The sequence below is a fragment of the Maylandia zebra genome, linkage group LG16, assembly GCF_041146795.1.
Source record: "Maylandia zebra isolate NMK-2024a linkage group LG16, Mzebra_GT3a, whole genome shotgun sequence".
NCBI lineage: Eukaryota > Metazoa > Chordata > Actinopteri > Cichliformes > Cichlidae > Maylandia > Maylandia zebra.
The window spans coordinates 16,728,036-16,748,814 of NC_135182.1; the positions used below are offsets into that span (position 1 = coordinate 16,728,036).

At 37.9% G+C, this 20,779-nt stretch overlaps 1 protein-coding gene across 1 annotated transcript; it reads left to right on the forward strand.

Moving 5' to 3' along the window:
- The first annotated feature begins 6,595 nt into the window (after positions 1-6,595).
- ankrd10b (ankyrin repeat domain 10b) lies at positions 6,596-20,624 on the forward strand. The gene is made up of 6 exons (XM_004551351.6): positions 6,596-6,946; positions 7,706-7,858; positions 8,790-8,881; positions 16,826-17,091; positions 17,864-17,971; positions 20,043-20,624. Exons 1-6 carry the CDS (start codon positions 6,749-6,751, stop codon positions 20,240-20,242), a joined length of 1,017 nt encoding a protein of 338 aa, XP_004551408.2. The 5' UTR covers positions 6,596-6,748; the 3' UTR covers positions 20,243-20,624.
- The last annotated feature ends 155 nt before the right edge of the window (positions 20,625-20,779 follow it).

A 20,779-nucleotide genomic window follows, 5' to 3' on the forward strand; every position in this document is an offset into this window, starting at 1 on the left:
TCACCCACAAAAACAAGGAAAAGCACTTCAGTGATTCATGTTTAACTTTAATCGACAAGGAAATGTTTTTCTTTGTTCACCTAACGCCACAGCTTTGTTCCACTATAGTCCAAATAGTTTACATGATACTCAAACAGAAAGGGCAATCTAAACGTGCCAGCTGAAATGTTTCTAATCTTATGTACCTAGAGATTAACTGACCTCTGGCACCTGATTCCACCTCGTAAGCAATTCAACTGGTACTGTACATCCGCTTTATTGGTATCATACTGGGAAAATAATAAAAGCACCCAGGTGTACCAAAAATAAACACAGGGAAACTCAGACTTTCCCAACCATATATTAGGTACGCTGTTAAACTGCTCGTTAGCACAAATATCCAATCAGCCAATCACATGGCAGCAACTCAGTGTTTTTAGGCATGTAGACATGGTCAAAGTGAGCATCAGAAAGGGAAAGAACAGTCAGCTGAGACACAGGTTGCATCTGCTGACCTCAATAGGTCACAGGATAGGGTGATAAGGTCACACGTGGGTTTCACCCAAAACCTCTGGTGGTAATGACCCATGCTTTTTTCACACCTGCTTCATATGATGAGTCACTTGATTAATAGTGGGTCAATGACCGTCTTAAGGGACAACCCCCCACTAGTGTTTAAATACCTGGGACTCGCCACCGGGTGGTTTTAGAACTGAAGAAGCCTCACGGATGAGAGGTGAAACGTCACACTTTTTTTCCGAACTCACTAGACTAACAAGATCTGAATGACTAAGAACCTACACAGTCAAGCTGTTGTGTTCTTGTTGTGTGCTACTGTTGTTGTTTTAATGTGCAATAAACAACTTGTTCTTTGGTTTTACATTACATTAGGATTTATTAGAACACTCGCCTCTAAAACTTTTACTATGCCCCTTCTTAATAGACTATAGCCAATGTAGAACTGGAAGTGCACTCCGCTTCTTCACTGACAGCCACAAGAATGTCACAGGGCAAAATGTTTTGTTTTTAAACACTCATTTTAATATTAATATGAGAATTTATAAAGATAATAAAAACAGGAAAAGCTGTATTAACAGCACTAGTATTGCTTTCTTAGAGCTTGTGCAATAGTAGAGAAACATCACAGTTAAAGCTAAGCTAGTGTTTTTCCGCACTCATGTGGATGAATACCTCCGTCATTACCGTAAATCTTGACACAGGATTGCAAACAGTGACGAAATATGTTTAATAAAGGCATATTTGAGGTTTGCGGTTGTTCCTTTTGTAATGTAAAGTAGCATCCCTTTGTTGTGGTGCAGTCATTACACTGATCCATCACTTTCATGCTCACTTACACATCTGCATGCAACTATAGCTGTTTGCAGGCCATAATCATCAGGAGTGTCCAGAATTATACATTCTAAAGTGTCATATTTGACATTGCACAATGGCGCACACGGCGCTCTACAAAAGGCAGAGGATCTGATGCCAACTAACAGCTGAATCACTAGTTTAATCATTAGAGCACATTGATCTGGCCTTGTTGCATTTAGTTTCATCCGTTTACTCCCTTGCTTAGTCACAAAGGACAAGGACTGGCTGTACACTCGGGGAATATGAGTCCATCAGTTGGGAAATATATACAAAATACTTGCTAAAACTACCATAAAGTATTTCTGTTGATCTAGAACACAAGTGCAGTAATCCAGATTGCTATAAATATTGTTTACACGGTTACATTAAAATCATCAAATTCAAATAAAACCACCTAAATAACTTAACTTAAATCTAGGGATGAATGTTTTAAAAACACACTAATGCAGTCTTGAGCTACGGGCAATACTGAAACAGGATTCTACTCCACAGTATTTCTCCTCTTTATCTTTCTATTGTGGAGTTTGCGTGTTCTCCGTGTGCCTGCATGGGTTCTCTGCAGGTGCTCCAGCTTCCTCCCACAGCCCAAAGACATGCATGTTAGATGGTTGTTCTAAACTACTGACTGTGGGTGTGAATATGTAAGTGAATGAAGTCTTTCTCTCTGTGTGAGGCCTGTGATAGACTGTCCAAGGTGTACTCTACCTTTCTCCCTATGACAGCCGGAATAGTCTCCAGCTCTTCAGCTCTCCTGTGATAAGCATTGTATTGGATAAGCAGTGAAAAAAAGTAACGAATGGATGCAAAGTCCCTAAATCCTTTATAAAGTATTTGTTACATCTATACACAAACATGTTTATTACCTGCCTTAATATGATCCACACTGTGGCCAGCTTCGGTAACATAAAACTCCTCTTTGTGAACATAAGCGTGTGCATGGACAGTAGTGTATTCTCTCATCCATGTTCATTAATGTGTGTCTATGTGTTATACGCTGTGTTATTTCAGGAAAGGGAGGAGGGACATTACTAGAACAGGGAGTGGTTGTACTTGCAAAGTAACCCCTCGCTGATCAGAATGCGACTTACTGTTGCTTTCTGTCACACTGATTAATGTCCACATGAACGCTGACCCTGATGTCACTTGTTAAAGGGCTCTTAATAAGGAGGTGATCTGGGGAAACTGGGTAATGAAGTGTGGACCAGAGCATGGTAAATGGCTAAAGTGGAGCATGACATCATCGCAGTGATATCAGGGTGACGCACATCACAAAGCTTCATTAAAATTCCCCTCATTCCAAAGCTTTTCTCATGAGTGAAAACAGCTCTGGAGCTTGGTGCTGCATGCTGGGACAGGCTCCGTGGAGTCTACATGGCAGCACTAAAAGCTGGAAAACAGCACTATTCGGTAATGGCCAATTAATAAACACATTTAGTAATCGCTGAGTAGACCTATGTCTGTTTCAGACATCGGTTCCACTTCAGCTGAAAGGCAAATGTTGCACATCTACTTTTTGTCCTTTGGATAGAAATAGATGCTGATTATTGTATTATTGTAGCTGTGAATATTTATATTTGGACTTATATTCACCATATTTGTCATTCTAATAGTTTACTAATGCTGAAGATACAGTGGTAGCGATGCCTGTTTTCTTTGTTAGTGTGAATAAAATTCTACCTTTTAATGAAGTCCTGAAAATGTACTACTAATACTATTGATATTATTATTTATTATTATTATTATTATTATAGTTAATAATTGTGAATATTTACTGACCTGGTGCTCTAAACTAAAGGGATAAACTGGCATAGATATATTGAACAACCATAATGCTCTTTATGTGGTTCAGGATTGTCATAAACATGACATCATGCGATAAACCTAGTGCGCTGTGGTCTATAGCTCCCCCCAGTGTGCGGAAATAATACTTCAGAAACAAGCCCAAATGATTTGCAGTATATGGAGAAAGCACCTGCCCTGTGTTTGTGTAGACAATAAAAAGCTGTATGGGTTTTGAAAGGATAATAATTATAATGCTAATAACATTAAAACGTGTTTTTGTTTACTTGTTTGTTTGTTTTAAACTAAGTGTGTTGGTAGCTGTTTGTACCTGTTAACAGCTGTCAGCGCTGTGCCTGTATGTATAAGTTATTGTTATATGCTGCCATCTAGTGGTAAGAGTAAATATGTGATAAGTCTTCTTTCTTTTTCTTTTTCTTTTTGCCATTTCAGTGATATATTTACCTAAATTCTAACGTTAGACGTAAACTATTTTGGATGCAGCTTCTTTAAAGGTTGTGGTGGGTGGCTATAATCATTTTGTACTTATCCCTATAGTTTAAAACTATACTATAATATAGTATTTTATTTTCATCTGGGCCACCCTTACTTACAGACTGAATTAATGAAAAAGCACTAACTATTAAAGGCTGGCAAAGAGTAGTGTTGGATCTCGTGCCATTGGAATATCTTACAAGGTGTGGAAACCATACTTGAAGTATGTGGATCCTCATGTCTCTAATATTATGCTACAAGGATTCTCTTGAGTGTTCAAACTGCATTTTACTACTGGGACCACAGGTATTGTACTGTATTGTATTTCTTTTTTCTTTTTTTAGATGGATCTGGGCTGGTGTTTTGTTTTGTGTTTAGTTTTTGGTTTGTTTGTTTGTTTGTTTTGTTTTTTATTGCTCTCAACTGTACACTATATTATGTTATGTAATTATGGATTGTTTGTGAAAATGAAAAAACTAAAAAAAATATTGTATTCATAATAATAATAATAATAATAATAATAATAATAATAATAATAATAATAATAATAATAATAAGGTAATACTAGAACTAATAATGCTTAAAAATAAAATGAAATATACAGCTTTAAAGGAAATCATTTGTTTCAGTCATTTTTGTCAACACAAAATGCATCTGTTGGGCTGTCACCATGATACTGGATTAATTGTTTGATCTGTCTATTTGTTGATGAATTATGCCACATAATCTATATAAGAAAACCTACTGGAAATTTAGTGACACTAAACAGAACTGAGAAAATAAAGTGTGGCACTGAACTCTTCCACACCCTTCAAATCCGAACCACTCATCCCAAAACTGTATGGCCACTTCATTCCAACCATGAGACAAAATTACGTTGGAAAAAAGCATTATCCTCCTCAGTGCTGCACTGTAAATATAACTGATGTTAAATACTATAATAACGTGCACTGAAAGCTCTTGTGCTAATTATAGCATGGACTCTCCTACATTTGCCTCACAGTGGTTTGGTCCATTGCCAGTCATTCACCAGAGCCCTTGAGCAGAAAGGGAAGGGAATTAGATAGAAATAGTTCCTGTATACGTGCTGAGCAGGAAATTCAGGAAATGAACAGAGTTGTGATTTATTTGTAACTCTTAGTAGTAAATAAATCCACAGTGATATTCACATTTAATTACATCTATTTACGTGTTAACTATTTGAAAATAAGTAAGAACAACTAGCCTCACTTGACCTCATAATGTGTGTTACCATGGATTAAAGCATGGTGCTGGGTTTTTTTTGGTGGGGGTGGGGGGGAGGGGGTATCGTGTTTTTGGTGATCAATAGCTGTCACACAATGACAGGAAAGGATTGTGGGAACAACAACCCTCCTCACCCACCAAGATATTTTAGTCCCATCCACAGTTTGGCAGGCCAACGGGATTCTGGCCCCTCGTGCATGTCGTGCTCTGATTTATGCTGATGAACTTTGGTAGGAGTCACAGCGTCCCTTTGTGTAAATATAACTGCTATAAATGTTCATTTGTCCTTCTGTCAGTTGAACACCAAGAGGAGTAGAGAAGTTTTTAAGAAGGTAACTGGTTTTTAAGTCCTTATTATTGCTTAATTTATTTTAAGATAGGTATTTCCTGAAAGTGTGCTCATTTCTCCTGTGGGAAACAATGAAATCATCTTATTTACCTTATCTTATCCATTATTGATATATTGTGATGGATACTAATAATTTATTTCAAGACTGATTCATTTCTGCCTACCCGTTTTTTGTCCATTGTGCTTTAACTAATCCAGTGACTCAGATATACAGAAGGTGGCATAGAGGTGACTGTCAGTGATTGTGAACTGACTGGATAATAAATTCAGTACATTAACGTGATGATAAGTGTGTTAGAGAATATATTCTATACTGTGAATAATAATATAAACATGAAATATTTCAATTTAAAACAACTCTAATATCAGTGATTTGCAGGCGAAAGACATTCATTGGCTGACATGCAGAGATATGTGCTATTATAACTCATCACATCTACTACAGGTAGCATTAAAACACAATAGGAATGTCAACAAGGATGTTCCTAACCCCCCAAAATAATGCCTATGTATATAATTTATATTTTTGGTTTTTTTGGAGAGTTATATGTTTATGTACTATTTGTTTTTTCACGCTGCACTCAGTCATCACAAAAAATGCATTAAGTAAATCTCAGATAACTGAGAAAAATGAATGATATGTGTCCTTTCTCCCATTGTTGTCCTCTTATAGTCTCCACCCTTGTTTACTGAGCTGCGTGGGGATGATCTGCTCACTCAGAGATATGAGTGTGTATGTACAGACACAGAGGGGGAAAATATAGTTTGCATAAAGCATTTGACCTTGACTTTCATTGTTACTGCCAAAAATCAAAGTAGACCTTGAAAAAAAATCATGAAATCATATCTAGTAATATATCATATGACAGAGAAACTGTATAACACAGCTTTTATTTTTTCACCAAAACAGGCTGATGTCAGCAGGCTGTACTAAAAAACATCATAAAACATCAAAGTTTTAGTATAGCCCTTGCTCTTAAGTGGGAATTAAGCTCTCTGAGTGCTCTTGTTGATACAGTCCACCATGTATTCTCCCACTGTACATTATTAAACAAGGAAGTCCAGAGGTGTTCAGAAGGAAAGGTCCTAAGTTATCTAATTGGATTCTTATTATGTATTTTTTTTCAACATTTCGTTTTCAACACATAGCTGAAAAATTGAACATCAGAGTTTCATAACATTATAAGAACACCTTTTTGGGATATCATCAATCTTCCGTAGAAAGTAATTACAGGCTCCTGGTCTAACGTAAAATCTGGCACTCGACAGTGACCAGAGAGGAAAGCGGGGAAATCGGGAATGTGACGTCCAGTCCGCAGTTTGCGGCTCTCTCAGCGGTTCTCGGGTTTCAGCTCGGCGCGTGCTCTACGCCTCCTGCTTTGTGTTGTCAGGCAGAGAAAGACGCGCCATTCAGGGTGGCGTGTGTCCTCGTGCACGGTCGCAGAGTCGGCGCGGAGGACTGAATCACATCTAGTTAATTTACTCTCTCCTCTTAAATAGTCGACTAATATTTATAATTTCGTTACCATGTCGGTGGGAGTGGAGTCTGGATTCTCAAGCGAGGAGGTCTTAAACAGCCGCTTCCCTCTCCATCGGGCTTGCAGGGATGGAGACGTCGGTGCCTTGTGCTCCCTCCTTCAGTGCACATCAAACCCGGCCGACCTCACGGTGGAGGACACTTTCTACGGCTGGACGCCCATACATTGGGCTGCTCACTTCGGAAAGGTATCGCTTCTGTCCGCCCGGGTTTTAGTTAATGGATTTTTTTTTTTTTGGCGAAATGTTATCCAGAAGGAGCGTCGTCGCTCTTCGACATCATGAGGCTCGTCTCGGCCATTTCCTGATGTTTCCATTAACTGTTAGCTGATGAGACGAAGAAGCAGCCGTCCCTGAGTGCAGGCAGACAATGGACCGTTGAAGTTAAAGCGATACTTTTTAAAGCTAGTTTTCAATGAATTGTATTAGTATGCGCAAAATTGTAGGTACGTTTTTACCTAGTGTTGAACAAGAACCCTATTAATATTAACTAATGGCTTTAGGCGATAGGTTTAACACGAAATTCTAGCATTACAAGAGCCACAAATGTTAGCTAACGAGCAGTTAGTTAAATTGGATGTAGCCTCGCGGACTGTAGCAGGTTTGCGGCTAAAAAGGGCGGTTATTCAAACTGCTTTCAAGCCAACTCCCGGCGCTAATGACTCATTTTTAATGAAGCGTTTGAGTATAAAAAACACTCGTGGTAAGACTTGTTTAACAAACTGCACATTAGAAAAGAATAGGCCTCACGTTTGTACAGAGACTGGATTCATACCCCGAGGCAAAGCTTTGATAATTGTGCCTCGAAAACCCAGTCAGCCCACATAGGAGCGCTTCATTTTTGCCCTTTTTCGGCTGCTGTAACACACTTGTCTGTACCTGCCCTGTCTCAGAATGCAGGTAATGGGCCTGTCTGACTGTATGTGCATTGCACTTGTGTCTTCACAGCTCGATTGTGTGATGCGTCTGGTTCAGGTGGGCTGTGGTGTGAACGCGGTAACCTCCAGGTTTGCACAGACGCCCACTCACATTGCTGCTTTTGGGGGCCACCCTGAGTGTTTGTTATGGTTGCTTCAAGCTGGTGCAGATATTAACAAACAGGTACGATATCAGACCCACTCTCATCCTTTTTCACAGAGTTTCCTGAAGTGACATGTAGACTGCATTTGTTACAAAGTGGGACAAGAGGAAAACATAATTAAAAAAAAAAAAAAAGGGACAATGGTTTTTATGTGAAATGAAAAGGAAGCAGGGGAGGGGGCGAGTGAAAGGAGCGTGAGGGGTTGAGCTCAGATAATCCCATTGAAGAGGATAATTCTAATTTGGGGTCACGGCCCTGGCAGTGTTGCTGCTCACTCCTCCATTTGTCCCACCAATGCCCTCACATTCCATTTTATTTATTTATTTCTTCACCATATTTCCCGAAGCAGCCACTGTCAGACTGTTGAGTGCCTCACTCATCCGTCTTTTCCTCTCCGTGGGATTTCATACACAGACAGGCTCATGCGCTGAGGCTATATTTTATGCTCCACTGCACTACTGAGAGGAATCAGATTAGTGGGGCACAGTGACATAACATATTGTCGTAATCAGGAACCACATTGCTTTGCAACTCCCATTGAATCTGCTTAGCGTCTGTGGAAATAAACACAAGGGAAAGTTCTCAGATTTGCGGACCTTTTCCTCTTGAGTGTGTAGCCTTTTAACTTTCCTGGGATTGGGCAGTAGGAAAGTGTGATATTTGAGTGCAGCCTACGTTGCATTGTGGTTGGAGAAAGCTGCCTCACTCCCCCCCCCCCCCTCTCTCCTCTTTCCTCTGCTGCACTCTTACTAATGTGCAACTGTAAATGTGTGTGGGCGGCAGTAATGTCTGGGTGAAAAGTTCAGGCTCTGCCCTGCAGCGTTACACCCTTTTATAATATCCAGTATGTGCTTAGGATGCAGTAATATGTGATACATTTGATAAATACTTAATTGGTAATGTCTGTCTGATACATTCTATATATAACTGCGGTCTCTTGTCATCACTCAGGACTATGTGGGCGAGACGCCCATCCACAAGGCTGCTCGCGCGGGCAGCCTGGAGTGTATCAACACTCTCTTGATTCAGGGAGCGAAAGCTGAGTAAGTCCTGTGATCAGTCCTGTGTCATCATTTCTTTTCCTCTGTACTATCCAGCAACTTAGTTACACCTTTACAAGGGATCGCCACCAAACTCACATCAGTACAGTTGTTAAGTCTAAATGTTTTATTCAGTTTCTTCAAAGCTGCAAATATGTGATCTGCAAAATTAACAGTGCAGGTCTTAAACATAAATTTGTAGAAGGTGCAGAATGTAATTACTAAGATTAAAATTTTTGATATTATATTATATTAGCTCCAGCCAAAAGGAATGCTGCTCTAGAAGCGGTTACTTTACTTTAAATCAGTTCAGGTTGTGTCTGTATATAACTTTAAACAAGATTTGAGCAAAGGACTGAATTAGTCATTTAGCTCAACAAAATAAAATCAACTTTGTTTTATTGTTCATGGGTTCATTAAAAATGTACACCAGACAACTGTGTAGACAATTACATCATTGAAAATGTTTTTAGAAGTTCTAGAGATGCATTTTGTGAAACGGTAATAATATAGCAAAGTTAGCTTGCTTGACATGTTAAACATTAACAGAATTGGTGGCGCTTCCTTGAAAATGTGACACATTTTGTTAATCCTTAAAAATTGTTGTTTTTCATTGCAACAATTCGCATTAAGTTGCTCTCTGTGTGTAACATTATCAGATAAGACATATTCCACAAGTGCCTGCTTGTGTACTTGAATAAGCAGACGTTTATTACCTTTATAGTCTGCTACACTTTATGTGTGTTACAGTAAAAGTTGATTATTAACTCTGCACGGCGTCTTTCATCTAGATGGCTGACTTTTTCAGTCCAGCACGATTATTACACAAACATTAGGGCAACTTAATGTAAAGGTTGATAAACTGTTTAATTAGTAGGCCATGTTGCATGATCTCTGTTAAATCTAGAGTGTGGTTTTCTTTGTTAACATTTGTTTTAAAGATTTGTGTCTTAAATACACAGCTTAACTGGGTGACCAAATGCACATTGCTTTTTTATCTGAATACCTCTTTACTGTCATTGTGGAAAGGCTGTAAGGTGTTGCATTGAATGAAAATGCATTGATTAGGTGGCCGTGTTTGGAAATGCAAAAATTTTTTTTTTTAAGTTTTTGCAAGATTGTTTTGGCTGCTTTCATGTCCACCTTTTTCAAGGATCATTAAAATTAACAATAATATCTGCATTGAGCAGATAACAGAGTTAGATATAATAGATCTTGCACGATAAATTTAGCTTATTATTTTAGGAGGTAGACATAATCTCCTCTTGTAGTAATGATCAGTCACACCTTTACAGTTGTTTTGCCAACATACCCATTTATAGAAAACATTGTTATCACTGATGTTCGATCTGACACATGAACAAAGAAGTGAGGCAAGACTCACTTTTCCTGTTTGTTAAATTTAGCTTCAAGACCAGCAGGACTTGAAATAACAACAGCTATATCGTTAGATCATAGCTGTTACTTTCCTAAAGGTCATGTGAATAAGCCTAATGAATTAGGCACCCAGTTTACATACTCACAGCTTACCTGTGTTATCCAGCTGTAAAACAAACAAAACAAAAAAAAAAGCCTTGAGTTGCTTCTCACTAAAGTAGGTTACCGGGTTTGTAAGTAGCTTTTTAATGCACAAAGAAATTAAAAGTTGCTGCTTACTTTAGTCTTAGGAGTTTAGATGTTAGACTCAACATGTTTTATTTGTTTTTGTTTTTCAATTATGAAGTCTTGCAGCTTCATTTTCTGCAACATACTGCCTGCCTTTTCTTTGTGATCCCATTAGAGAACAGAAACCCCAAGCTACCAAGGAGTTTATATGTATGTTAATTTTTTTGTAGTCTAATAAATCTTTGTGCACCAAAAGCTCTCTGTAAAGAAGGTAAATCCCACCATGAAGCAGTAAAAGTGAGCTTTAGGTATAACCATGACAATACTGAACATAATCTGAGAGCAGTGCTGACTTTGGGCCTTGTTTCAGTAAAGGAATGCAAACAGTGCTCACACGCCTTTTCAAAAGGTCTTGGAGACACACACACCATGCATAATCTGTTCCGCATAGTTTCACAGAGTGCGTGTCCCAGAGTCATAAAAAACACTCGATGGAAATTAAAAACACTTCATTTTCTCCTTGTATAAACACCCTGGTTGCTACGGTTGCCTTGGCAAATTAAATCCACTGCTTTCATGCAGAGAAGCTCAGCAGTGGTTCACGCAGTGTGCATTTGGTTATCAGCTGATGAGTATTATATTTTTTGATGAAAATGATATGTGATTTTTTTGTTTTGTTTTGTTTTTCTCCCTGCAGATCACAGATATTTAGTTTAGTTTATTATCAAGTTTGTTTGTTTTTCATTTTATTTAACTTATGACTCAGAAATGTAGCGGGGGCGCAGCTGGGGGGAAGACTAAGGCACAGCAGGTGGGACTGGGGCTCATGACAAAATAACAAATTTCAGCATCAAAGGGCTTTCAAACATCTGCTAACAAAATATTCCAATGCTAACAAAGGTTGACAAAGAAAATAGTCTGCTGTCATGTGCAGTAAAGATTTGGTGGCAAGGCAGCAAATGAACCTTGACGTGATAATTATTCAGGCAATCAGTCGTTGGTAGCACTCATGGTGCATTATATCTGATGCATAAGAGAGAAAATATTTTGCTGGGAAAAGATTTTTGTTTATGCAGTTTATACTATAATAATACAACTCTGCAATACATAGTAGTCTACATCATATACTACTATATGAACTAAGTTGTGTTCTTATGCTTTTAGTTTTTATACCCTAATTTTTAGTTGTTTAATTCAAAATATGTGTAATATACAAAGTCTAAAATACTGTGTTGATAATCTTCTAATTTGAATCTGTTAGTCAGGACAAATAGCTCTAAATCCACTCATTTAGAGCTTTGGTAATTTTTTATTATAAATGCTGTTATTGAAGTCAAAGTTTCTGCATTTTCTTTTTGGAAGTTAGCTTGAACATTGAGTCTACTCTTTGAGATCTATTACTTGAACATCCATCTCCATGTCACATTTCTTTCATGTCAGATTAAAGCTCCGTGATAGGCATCTAAACACTTCTTTTGCCCTCCGGTCCACTCACTGCATTATGGGAGCGAAGCTTCAATAACAAGCACGTTTTTACTGTGGAGTGTTTTGTACAGGACCTAAGGCAGTAAAATGGATTTAGTGGATTATGAATGGTTTATTCTTAATGGAAGCTCACATCAACATTACCATGGTTATAAAAGAAAAGCAATGCCTCCAAATATTTTCACAGAAGCCTTTGAGAGTACGTTTTTACAGCAAAGCGGCTAAATTATATTTCACGCAAACAGGATGTCCTTGTCACATTGATTATATGAACAGTGAATGAATGAATGAGTTTTATTCAGTCGCTTAAATCTACATTTTTCATTGAGGATTTTCCTCAGTGGGCTGTTCATCTTCTTGGCTTTGTTTTATGCTTGCTTTGTATTACATCCTCTTGAACACACTTGTCATCTGAGATTTCCTTTTCAACGGGGAGAAGTAATTCATAAATGATAAAACTGTAAGCTTTGACTATATGTCAGAGCATTTTGCAGCTTTGACTGTTTCTGCTTATCTTCACATTTTCCATGTGGAAGAAAGAAGAGACACAAGAAGAGTGTGATGTACTCATTTGATTCATTAGAAGGAAGTGCTCTTGAAAGGCTTGAATTATGTATGAAATACTTTCATTCCTTTGGCCGTCACCTACAGATGCTTTTATGCACCTTTCTTTTTTTTTTTTTTTTTTTTTTTAAATGAGTGGGAACAACATTAAGTCCACCTAAACCTGAGGTTTGTGTTATTTTACTCAGTGGTGTCATGGTTGGATACAACTTGGGTCCTTCTTGAAGCATGCCTTGACGCTCAGCAGGCATTTTGGCAACACCTCTGTGCAAGCGTTTCTGCTTTAGTCTAAAAGATTGGGTTGACAGTCATAACTTTACATAATTCCTTACTGGAACATAAAAACGATTAAATAAAACTCTTCAAAACTTTCCCCAGTGTCACAGTTCATCATGGTTTTATTTGTAGCTCTGTCCCGAGTGCTGACAGGATCAACATCTTTGGCTGTTTGCGCCAAGTCACTTGAACGAACGCCATCTTAAATCCTATTATAAATACACTACCAAGAAAAATGATAAGGACATCTATAAAGTACTCGTAGAACCACTCATAAAGTAGATATATGGTAACTAAATAAATCGGACCCAGCTTTATAAATATGAGCTTTACTTTTTGAAATCCAGTATTTAATTAGAATCATAAAACCAATGCTCTGATTTTGCTCTAGAACGCTAAAATAAACTTAGCACTAAAACTATATAGACTTTTTGGGGGGTAGATTTCTAAGAAATTCTTTTTTGTCATGAGCCTCAAACTGTAAAGGTGGTCCAGTAGCAAACTAGCAGCAGGTAGGCCAGTGCTTAGAGGCTGCCGGTGATGAGCGTAGTGCAGGCATGCTTAGAGCAGCTGAGTGAGATGGGTTAGATTTGCATAACATCATGTACTGAACTGTCTAATGCTAACATCATCCTGTTGCAATGGTTATTCACTGTCATTTCACTGTACCAAATATTTTACGTTATACACAGAAATGTTTTCTTTTGTATGTCACAGTATTAACCCTATACAATATCATAGTCTGTTTTGACTTCTAATCTTTGTCACCTTTTCCTTTATGAAAGTGACAATAAGTTTACAAAAAAAGTTTTCTATACTGTTAACAGAAACAGAACCGTACATCTTAATGTTTTGCAGCCATTGAATTGGAAATGACTTGGTTTTTTCAAGTAATCCTAGAAAGGGGGAGAATAGACACTGCTGAGTCTGCCCCGTTCCCTGGGATAGCCGCACTGTTGTGGCATTGAGTGTTCTCACTATCGCTTCCTATCTACACACTGGCAAACTGTTGAGGTATTTCTTGCGGTGATTGGTTTTAATGCTAGGTTTTTTAATAAATCAAAACTAAAGTTTTAGACCTGCATGCTTTGCTTATTATCCATGATTGTTCCTGTATTTAGCCTCTTTTTTTTAATTTTATGATTTGTCTTTATTTTGTGAACTAACCATAGGAGTCCTTTAAATGGACAGGGTTAATCACGTGAGTCCCATGTCAACATGTAGCATGATAATAGGCTGCCTCTGGAAGGTTAGACAATAGTTAGAGAAGATGCATATTGTGTGCTTAGGACCGAAAAGCAAAGCATACCAGGCATTTACAAAGAATTAACGCTTCCTTTTTTAAGTTGTTTTTTTGTTTTTGTTTTTTTGTTGTTGTTTTGTTTTTTTTTTCTTTTAAGCTATACACAGCTATCCATTTTGTTGGATTAGTGATTACCATAGATGTCAGGTCTCACTAAAGGAATAATGGTTTAAATAATTAAGGAAATAGAAAAGGGGCATATTGTTTCAGTTATGTGGAGGGCGATGTTCAAGCTGAGATTTGGTTTGGAAACAAGTCAATGCTGGAAATGAAGCCAGAGGGTCAAATAAAGAAATGAGAGAATTAATTTGCAGCAGACTTTATCTGAAAACTTGAAATTTGCACTTATAGTCAGGCATTTAAAATACCTGGCACTCATGAGTGTCTAATGTTTAGCTTCCTCCTTAAGAGATCCACAACATATACAGACACATAAAAAAAAATCACTGCACCTATAACCTCCTCCCTATCTTTGACCAACCCCACAGAAGAGCTGCAGTAATCTGCGAGTGTCTCTGCAATCACTCATTTGACATTGGATATAAGATTTCAAAACGAGGAGCAACTTTAATATCTTAAGTGCTTGAAAAGGGAGAGGAAATCTCATTTGGGGATTGTTGAGGTGCAATTTCACCCTTGTCCAAAAAAAGGCTTAACCACTGAGTTCCTCTAGACAAGAATTAGGGCAAGTACTTGTTGTGCCATTATCATACAATAAGTGGACATTAATGATTAAGATTAGAAGATGTTAGATTTTTATCACAGTAACAGTATGTTATTCTGTGTCTATCTGGTCCACTGTTTACTTAGGGAACTGTTTGTGTTCAAAGAGAGACAAATTTTAACATTAAATTCTTATTTAGTATTATACATGAGAATTTCTATTCCTTAGAGTGAGACTGATCCATCTACCATTTAACATGTAAATGATATTCAGTTAAAGTGTAACCTCTTGGATTAATCCTTTGGAAGCGTTAATTTTGAAGGGGACGGGTAATGTGCAACAAGTTTATTGTGTGATTTTTACTTGTTTGATTTTTTTATTTTATTTTTTTTAAATCTTCAATTCTTTATAAAATGTTTTTTTCACATGCACTAGTTCTTGAAATGTTTATTTCTGCACAACTGTTTAGATAAAAATGCAGAGAACGAGCAGTTTCTACACCTCACGAATGACCAAACAGCAGCTGTGTGCTTTAAATCCTGCCTCTTTGTGTGGAAGTTAATATCACCTGGTTTTTAATTTAACACTATAAACGCAAAGTTCAATGAAACAAAATGTATTCCTAAAATTTCGGTAAATCATTTTAGTCATGCATGAAACGACGTGACGATTGCTTTCAATGTTTTTCCTGTCGTGTTTTTAAAAAAAACAAAAACAAAAAAACAGTCCAGAGTCAGATGTGGGCCAGCGCTCCCAGTTCTTTGACAAAGACTGAGCTGTTTGGTTAGAGAACTCATTTCACAGCATGATGACATTTAGGCCCCGAACAACGGCAGTATTGTTTTTGTAACTGGCTGAAACAGACAAAAGAAATTTCCATCATTAAGCTGCAAGAAATGCTTTGGTTGGTCGATTATTTTCTGTATCCTTCAGCAGAATGATCATATTTTATATTAATAGCACCTTTTTTAAAATATAGTTTTTATTTTATTCCTGTGTAGTTTTTTCTCCTTGCTGTCCACATTTTACCTGCAGGTGAAATTGTTTCCACACTTTAATGCTGTTTGAAAACTGTAAATTTGTGAGGGGGAGGGGACACAGTGCTGTTTGCTCATTCATTACTGCTCCCAGAAAGTTACTTTATCACTGCTGCAACTGGCTATGGTTAACACAGAGTGCACAGACTACTTAGAGTTATTTTATTATGTTTTTTTTTTTTTTTTTTTTTTTTTATTCTCTTGCTCATTTTTCTTGAAACAACATGAGGACAAGTTCACTTTAGCTTCACATTCTCAACAAAAGAAGAGTGGTGTTGCTTGGGTGCTGCAGTTCGACCTTGATTTGTTCTCGCCCTAATCGTTCACTCTCTGGAGTTTGTTCTGAAGATTGCATCATAGTCTTCACCATCTTCTGATTCTCTGACTCATCTCTGGGGATTTCGTCACTTTGCCAGTCTGTCATTTTCTTTGCTGGCTTTTCCACGTGGACATTGACACAGAGAAGACAACATCACTGCGCTTTTGATGCGGCTTTGCAGAAATCCTTGAATTCTATCGGCGCTGGAGACGTGAGATGACAACCACTTCTCATTCTTCGCAGAATGCTCCTTGATGTAGCCCGTTTGACGCGGTCCACGGATGTGATCTCCTGTGGATGCAGCGGATCATTTCATACATGTTCAAGTGCATGTGCTCAGCTGTCTTAACCATGTCCGTTTGCAGCAGACGTGTTTCCTTAATTATGTGGAAACAAGTGAAATCTTTAAGATGCAGATGATCCCAAAGGGATCAGTCGTCATCTGTCATGAAGATGACGAAGAGGATGTGAGAGAGGGTAGAGCAGCACAGGCTATTTCTATACATCTGTGTTCGTGTGTGTGTGCGAATATTTGCTTAATGAGTGTGCGTGCGTGCGTTTATGTATGTATGTGCGTGTGGGGGTGTGTGTGCCTGCGTGTGCGTGCTTGGGTTTGTCTCATTTTGTTTGTGTTTTATTTGTGTAAATGGAGCATACAGTGAGTGTTTCTAACACTCCCTTTTCTGTTGTGCAGTATGAGGAATGCCAGTGGGCTGACTGCTGCTGACCTGGCCCACGCGCAGGGATTCCGGGAGTGCGCTGAAATACTCTCCAATGCCCAGAACTTCCAACAAAACATGGCTCAGTCTCATAACGGGGTTTTTCTGAATGGCATGAGCCAGAATGGGTGCCACACTTACCCCACCATCCAGGGACGCAGCTTCTTGAATGGTATGCCCAACAGAAAAAGGTCTTTCGAAGGCATGGAAGCAAACCCTGGAAAGAAGGCTAGAACTAACGGTAAGTTACTAAGCTGATCAGGTCTGTTCAGATACTTTTTTTTTTTCTCTTCTGTTACCTTTTAAAGGAAATTGAAACTTTCAAGACATTATTACCCCTCAGCCATAAAAGGTTGATGGCATAGTGTCATGCACACCAAAGTTTGTGAATGCAATAACTCGAGAACGAGACAGTATAGGATTTTGAAATTGATGCCATCGAGTTCAAATCTCAGTGACCTCGACCTCAAGGTCAAAGGTCAAGATAATCTGAAAACCAAGTGAAGTAGGATTTTGAAATTGATACCATCAGTGTATCTAGGAGATTAAGGGGGTAGGTCTCTGCAGGTATTTACTTTTAAAAAAATATTTTCTGAAGTCTTTCCTCCAAAGGGTCTTGTTAGACTTAATTCACATTTTATGTGAGTCACAGCAATAGTGTGACACAGTGACTCTTTATTGATTATAATTCATTTTCCTGATATTAATTGATAATGTTGAAACACCAAAGGATGTTGGGTACTCAAACTTCTTTTTACACTCAGCTGTTTAATTTATTTCTAGCATGCATGAATGACAACAAAAAATAATTCAGTTTTGGTGAATTGGAGATCAGCAAATTGTCATCTACAAACTATATTCTTCCTTTCATCACATGACCAAGTGTCTGCATGTATTTTTAGGACAAAATCTGGGTTAATTGTATCTTCTAAGCAAATCTTTCTTTAAATGGATGGATGGAAACATGTCCTGGCTCTCAGCTCACTGATTTTTCCACTCGTCTTGGCTCTCAGGTTTTTGTGTGGAACCCAAATTGCTTAACGGGAATGGGCCACTAGATGGAGCTGGAGATGCGCAGATGGAGAGCATGAACATGGAGCTGGCAGCGACTGTAACCTCAGGTGGGCCAGGAAGCTTTGCATTTGGGATGAATGGGGTTGCACCATCACAAGGGCCGGGGCCCATGGATCAGGGGGGACCAGCCAGGTCGAGCCCCACAGCTAAAGAGCTGGAGGTCATCACTGTGGCGTCGATGCAGACCCCCTGTCGCTGCACCAACTCTTATGCCTACTTGTAAAGGGCTTGTGTGTGAAATGGCACACGCTAATGTTCCCATTTGTATGTTTGTTGTACGTTTCCTTTTTGAGTAATGCAGATATCGAAATACATTTGTTTTGATTTGGTGGAGAGCTTCCTTTGAAAGATATTTAGCTGTGTGCGTGCGTGCGTGTGTGTGTTGTATTTTCTACTTTTCCATGTACCTGATTATACTCTTAAGGAGAAAGGCATTAATATGTGTTTGTTATACAGATATGTAGTCAGTGCATACGTCGGATTATACTGACCGTTCTCGTGTAATGCTTACTTTTTATTAGGTTTTAAATAAAAGGATGATTTTGTTTTGCACAATTATACCACGTTGTTTGCATTAAAAGTGCAAATGTTTATATTGGCTTCATAAAAAATATTTAGTCATGTCTTATTATAACGCTTATAAACTTGTGCATTATTGTATAATAAGGAAAACTTCATTTGTCACCTGATGTTGTGAACACCAACCTTCTGCTGCCAACACCAAAAAAAATAGTAATGTTCGAGTTTGTTTTTCTCCCAGTTTAATAAATCAGTAAATATTGTTGATTTAAAATAATATTTAATAGGTGACATTTATTTGAAATTGGTACCTAAGCACTTTTTAAAACATACATAAAGAAAGTCTCTGGAAATTTCGCATTTTATATTGAAGAATGACTTTATGCCAAAGCATATCTGAACATGAATGTAGCTTTTAAAATTTACATAATTCACTGTGCAGCTTTCTTGGAGTTTCTAGATGCCCTTTAGTAACATTTACTGGTCCATAAGAGTAGAATTTGTTAACCCCTCTTTTTCACCTTTGTCAATGATTGGTCTGAAATATGATGAATGTTTACTGTGTGTGTGTGTGTTGGCGAACTTTTAAGGTGACTAGCAGCAAGGCTTGCATTTGCGTGTGTTACAGAAGAATACCCAGTGTGTTTTTTAAATTAATATCAGGCCATATTGCAATCGGTTGTTATGTACAAACAGTCCTGCTGAAAAAAAGTTTGCATGGTTTTTTACACTTTGCAAAAAGCCTTATTTGTTAAGCTGTGTTAAGTAATCCAAACGGTAACTTAATGTATGCTGTGTTCAAATTTTATAGACGCTGGGGGGATTCTTTCTGTATTTTGTAGTACTATTTCATGTTGAACATGGTTTTTGTTTTTGTTTTACGTGGCAGAAGGTTTGAGTGTGTAGTCTTTGAATCTGGGGCATCAAATGTTTTGAGTACTGAGCAGATTTAGCTTTGTACTTGACTGCTTGACATCATTAAATGTGTATAAAGTTTATAAATGTGGCCTTTGTTTTCTTGGTGTATCCTTGTGCTCTTTTTTTTTTTTTTTTTTTTCTTTCTCCTGTCTCACAACATCTGTGTTTATTTATTTATTTTTAAAAATGCTTACATTTTTCAGATGATTGCAAATACAGTGCCTTTGACATTTTTTACAATTCTGCTTGTGATGTTGGGTCGTGGAGCTTAAAAGACTTGTGATTTTTCTTGTGAAATGACACAGAACTAGGTCATGGTGGTACAACGCAAATTGTATGTCAGAATTACTACAGATCAGGACGTGACCTATTTTAAAACAAGGTCTCAGGTCAAAACTTTTGAGATTGCATAAACCCGTGGAGTCTATTTCGCAATTTATTGATCTCTTTTTTTTTTTTTTTTTTTTTAAATCCAAAGAGTTGGATACCACTTGATGTGTGTTGAAAGCTGGCCATGTAATAGACATTATTTTTACATGGCTGCTTACAGAATTGTAGTAAAAAGAATTTTAAATAGTTGTGCAAAACAAAATCGCCCCCTGCCTCGTTTGTTCTCTATTAGAGTCAGGAACACGATCAAAACAATTTGTTTGCCCTTTTGACTATTTGTTTCATTTACAGTGGCAGGTGAAAGACACTGTGAGGACTTTTTCTCAAATGGCCCAACAGCAGAAATCCTCCTTGACCACCACATCCACAGCGGCTCACCTGAGATCATTAGCACTGGAGGCAGTCAGGTGGAGCACCTGAAGTCTGTGAAAGCGGAGCAGTTCTATGACCACACCCTCTTCAGCACCATGCTTCTTTACCATGGATCCTAAAATACAAAAGTGATCTTCCTGACACCTCTTCCTTTTTGCCTGAAACTCATCTAAGCCTAAACAAGCATTCATTCGCCTTAAAGCCACAGAGTGGTCACGATCATTGAATTTCTTTATTAACAGCAGAGCCACTGTTCTGGATGGGTCTGAAACTGCATTAATAAAGCAGCGTAAAAAGTGGATTTTTGTGTTGTTAAAGACAAAAAAAGTTAATGTTTAGTTCTTGTTGTGATTTATGCTACAAATAGCAGTTTTCTTTGAATACACTAAAGTAAGCATTTGAGATGAACCACTGCCAGTGCTGAAATTTTGTTTGTCTCAATATGTTAAAAAATGGAAACACATAAGATGTAATTCATTAAAAAAAGGTTTTCCAAAGTTTGATTTTTCTCCGTACATCTTGTTCTGCTTCCTGCCATAGATGGCTTATGAAATAATGTGTGTAGAGAATCATGGTATCCTACTTTCTTTTTCTATCCATTAGATATATACATTAAAAGTTATTGGTGTGCTCGCTTAATACAGAAAACTGCTTTA

Bases quoted from the DNA above. Each gene is read 5' to 3' on its own strand.
- ankrd10b (XM_004551351.6), top strand. From the start codon at position 6,749: ATGTCGGTGGGAGTGGAGTCTGGATTCTCAAGCGAGGAGGTCTTAAAC. The intron at 6,947-7,705 runs GTATCGCTTCTG...GTGTCTTCACAG, and splicing joins GGGCTGCTCACTTCGGAAAG to CTCGATTGTGTGATGCGTCT. The intron at 17,092-17,863 runs GTAAGTTACTAA...CTTGGCTCTCAG, and splicing joins AAAGAAGGCTAGAACTAACG to GTTTTTGTGTGGAACCCAAA.